Source organism: Arachis stenosperma, chromosome 5 (assembly GCF_014773155.1).
Source record: "Arachis stenosperma cultivar V10309 chromosome 5, arast.V10309.gnm1.PFL2, whole genome shotgun sequence".
In the NCBI taxonomy this organism is placed as follows: Eukaryota; Viridiplantae; Streptophyta; class Magnoliopsida; order Fabales; family Fabaceae; genus Arachis; species Arachis stenosperma.
This window is the reverse complement of record NC_080381.1, coordinates 39,167,614-39,171,980: the sequence shown is the minus strand read 5'-3', so window position 1 is coordinate 39,171,980 and position 4,367 is coordinate 39,167,614. Positions and strand designations below refer to the sequence as shown.

At 29.0% G+C, this 4,367-nt stretch overlaps 1 protein-coding gene across 1 annotated transcript; it reads left to right on the top strand.

The window, feature by feature from the left end:
• The first annotated feature begins 426 nt into the window (after positions 1-426).
• Positions 427-2,958, top strand: LOC130983225 (glutathione S-transferase U17-like). The gene is made up of 2 exons (XM_057907423.1): positions 427-750; positions 2,572-2,958. Exons 1-2 carry the CDS (start codon positions 427-429, stop codon positions 2,956-2,958), a joined length of 711 nt encoding a protein of 236 aa, XP_057763406.1.
• Positions 2,959-4,367: the final 1,409 nt, after the last annotated feature.

Below are 4,367 nucleotides of genomic sequence, written 5' to 3'. Positions count from 1 at the left end.
TTAATTGTTATAGTAATTAATAAATACTAAATAAAGTAAATTATAACTATTTTTGACTGATTTTTTTTATTATCAAATATTTCTATTCATCTTTTTCTTTAATTTGCTTTCAGTCTTATATTACTTTTAGTATTAAAATAACATTTAATTTATTTTAGATTCATTTCATTTACATTCACTTTTGCTTATTATTTTATTTTTTCCTTAATGTTTGAAGTCTAACATATCCATAACATTTTGACTGCCTTAATTATATTTCTGTTATTTTATATATTTTTTATTTATATTTTCTATATTTTTATTTTAATTATATATATATATATATATATATATATATATATACACACACACTTACGCTTTCCTTGATGAGCGGTAACCTAATAGATAACACAGTTTCAATAATTTACCCTTTCAATAATAATAGTGATGGAAGCAAAAAGTAGTGACTTGAAGCTTTTGGGTGGATGGTTCAGTCCATTTGTGACAAGGGTGAAGATTGCACTTAACATTAAAGGATTGGAATATGAGAACATTGAAGAGGACTTGAACTCCAAAAGTGATCTTCTTCTTCGTTCCAATCCTGTGCACAAGAAAATTCCAGTTCTAATTCATGGTGACAAACCCATATGTGAATCCTTAATCATACTTCAATATATTGATGAGGTTTGGTCCAATGCTCCTTCTATCCTTCCTCAAGATGCTTATGACAGAGCAATTGCTACATTCTGGGTTTCATACATTGATGATAAGGTGCTTTATATATCTCTTTCTTTATATAAAGGATTTATAATATGAAATGTCCTTTTGATTAAATGTGATTCTTATTGTTCTAAGATTATTCATGTGTGATTTTAAATTTTTGTAAGTATTCTTTTAAGAAAAAGTCTAAAAAGCCAACTATAATATAAACGAAGTAAATTAATTCTTTTTTTATTATTTTGAAATTCGAAAAACTATGATAATGAGGGGTTATTTTTTTTTATAACGAATTTATTTTTCACTTATTCAACTAGTTGGTTAGGTTGAAGTTGATTTCACTCCTAGTTAATTTTCTAGTAAAATTCTTTTTCTAAAGGCCTATCGATTTGCATTAATTGTATACGTAGGAAGAAGTTGATTCAAATTAAAATTTTAAAAGAAAAAAAAGTTACCGAAAAAAGGTTAAATAGAAGACCAGTAAAAAATAGAAATCTCTTTGTAATTAAAAAAGAAAAAATTTAAAAGGCCATTAATTTTATTAAATTCTGGTCAACATGTAACTAACAAAAGAAAAATGAGTAATTTCATATTATTGGATAAAATTTTACACTATTAAAAATATCATTAATGACTACTTAATGACTATAAATCACAAACATTATTGACCCCTAGCACTTCTCGTTAAAAAATATAAATACACATAAAACATAAGTTGTTATATATATGTCTGTACATGTTATTTTATATATTTTTTAATAAATAATTAATTACTGGAATAATTAAAAGTCTCACATATAAGATAATCAAACATTAATTATTATAATATAGAATAATCAAATAATGTTTTGACGCACCATAGTTAACTTTTTTTTCATGAACATAAAGAATGCATTCCTATACAGCGGTTGATTGGTGTATTACATGAAAGATGATTGTTGCTATACAATGGTTGTTTTGTGTCCGTGAAAACATTTAATTACACGCTTGTAAAAATGTTAGATTATTTACTTATGCATGACATGTTTGATTGTAATATTAAACTATGACATTTATATATATTATTCTAATGGCTAATTATTTTATTAAAAAATGTGTAAAATACTATGTATAAATATACGCAATTATATGATGATTGATTTGGTAATTAATTTTTTTGCGTTCGTAGAACATTTTTATTTATCATAACTATAGACTGTTTAAATTTTAAATATTTATTTTTAAATTAATTTGTAAATAAAATATTATTAAATTTATTATTTTTGAAATAAAATATTATTAAATTTATTATTTTTGAAACTATATAATGACAGATTTAGTGATTGAATTTTATTATTCGTGTATATTTTTGTTTATCATAAGTACAAATAGTTTAAGATTAAAAATGTTTATTTATAAATTGATTTGTGAGTAGGATATCATCAAATTTATTATTCCTAAAAACCTTTAAATCAAAGAAAAATATTACGTGACCAACATTTTTTTTGTTTAAACTAATAATAGCTAAATTTTTTTTCCACTAAAAATATTAACCTGGTAATATTTCGCTAAATCAAAATCACCATAAAATATACAAAAATCCAGCCAATAATATTATAAAATATAACTTTTAGAGACTAAATGCTTATTTAAGTCTACTTGTGTGAATATCTGACCCTTTTCGAAAATGTTTGGTAATAATAAAAGAAAATCAACTAAAAACAGTTATAACTTGTCTTATTTAATATTCATTAAGTGTTGTGATAATTAATGAATATTAAATAAGATAAATTCTAACTATTTTTTTTTTTTTTGTCTTCCTAATATTATTGTTCCTTTTTAACTTTGGTTTTCAATCATCAATTTATTTTTGCATTTAAATTTGGGTGTACGTAGTTATTACTTTGCATGAGGAACATTCTAATGGCTTTTGAAGATGAAGAGAAAAGGAAGCCACACTTCGAGCAATTGGAGGAAGAAATACTTGTGAAGTTGGAAAAGGCATTTGGAAAATGCAGTGAAGAAAAGCCCTTCTTTGGAGGGAGCAAGGTTGGACTCGTTGACATTGTCTTTGGGAGCTTCTTGCCTTCTCTACGTGTGTTAGAGGAGATGAATGGAAAGAAGGTCCTCGCCAACGACAAGTTTCCAGGGTTGGTGAATTGGGCTACGAATTTTATTGCGAATTCAGCTGTGACTGGAACTCTTCCAGAGATTGACAAGCTTGCTTTGTTTTGTAAGGCTCTTCGACAAAAATGGGTTACTGCTAAAGCTGCTGCTAAGTAAAATGTTATTGAAATGATGTTGTGAGACCATGGAGTTTTCTTTTCTCCTTGGTTTGAATATTATGTTTCTATGATGGCTTCTTTTTCATCTATTTATTTTGGAAAAGAAAAATAACCATTTGTACCCATAAACTTTACGAACGTTAACAAAAGTATCCATTAAAGAAGGAAACTAACGTTGTATCTATCAAAGATGGATTTCGTACGACAAAAGTACCCAAATCCTAAATTTATGTTGACTTTTTAATAAAATTCCAGAATTACCCTCACCATTATCTTCAACCCCTACTCTCTTCTTTCTCAAATCTCAAACACCTCCATTGCCTAAAAACCCTAATCTCAATACCTAAAAATTCCAAATTATCATTTTTCCAACCCTAATCTCAATACCCCTTTCAGCAAATTTCAACCCTCTCTTTATTTTTTTTATCAATTTTACCACTTCTTTCACCAACACCATCATCACAGCCACCGTCACCAACCGTCAGCCTCATCTTCCTCCTTCTCCACTGTCACAGCCATAAACAACAACAACTTCACTCTAACTTTTAATTTTACTTCTCATCATCACTTCTCCAATCTCAAATCCTATCAACACTCCATTACCACCATTACCATCACCACCCTTCCTCCATCACTTTCAATACAATGTCAGAAGGAGAAGCACCTTTGGATGCTAAAAATTGAAACTTTGGCAAGATCACTTTGCTGAGGTCGCATATGAGTAACACAGGAATCTTGCACATGATGGTGGTGATTTGGGAAAGTGAGAAAGTTCAACTTCGTTAATTATATAATAAATTTATAATTTGTACTGTTGTAAATATAGGACATTTTTCCATGGAGTCTATGAGTTTGAAGTGGACCTAGGAGGAGTTGAATCGCACCACAGGACCTTGCGTGCTGGATCTCGGTTCAGTCTCACTTCCGGAGCTTCTCCATCTAGCGTTGCGCGGGAATGGATGGATTGCCTGGTTGCCTTGTTGTCGTCTTTGTCATCGTCAGCGTGAAAAGATGGCTGTAGTGGTGGTTAGTACAGTAGTAGAGAATAGAAGGTGGTTAAGGTAGTGGCAATGGAGGTGTTTGAGATTTGGGAAGGAAGAGAGGAGGGGTTGAAGATAAAGGATGGGGTAATTCTGGAATTTTATTAAAAAGTCAACATAAATTCAGGATTTGGGTACTTTTGTCGTACGGAGTCCATCTTTGATGGATACAACATTAGTTTCTTTCTTTAATGGGTACTTTTGTCAGCGTTCGTAAAGTTCATGGATACAAATGGTTGTTTTTCCTTTAGGAAAAGTATAGGTTGACAATGAAAATACTAAACAATGTGTACAATGAATATATTAGATATTCAATTCATTAGGTATACGGATGGTTATCCTAATATTAAGATTTAGGTGGGTAATT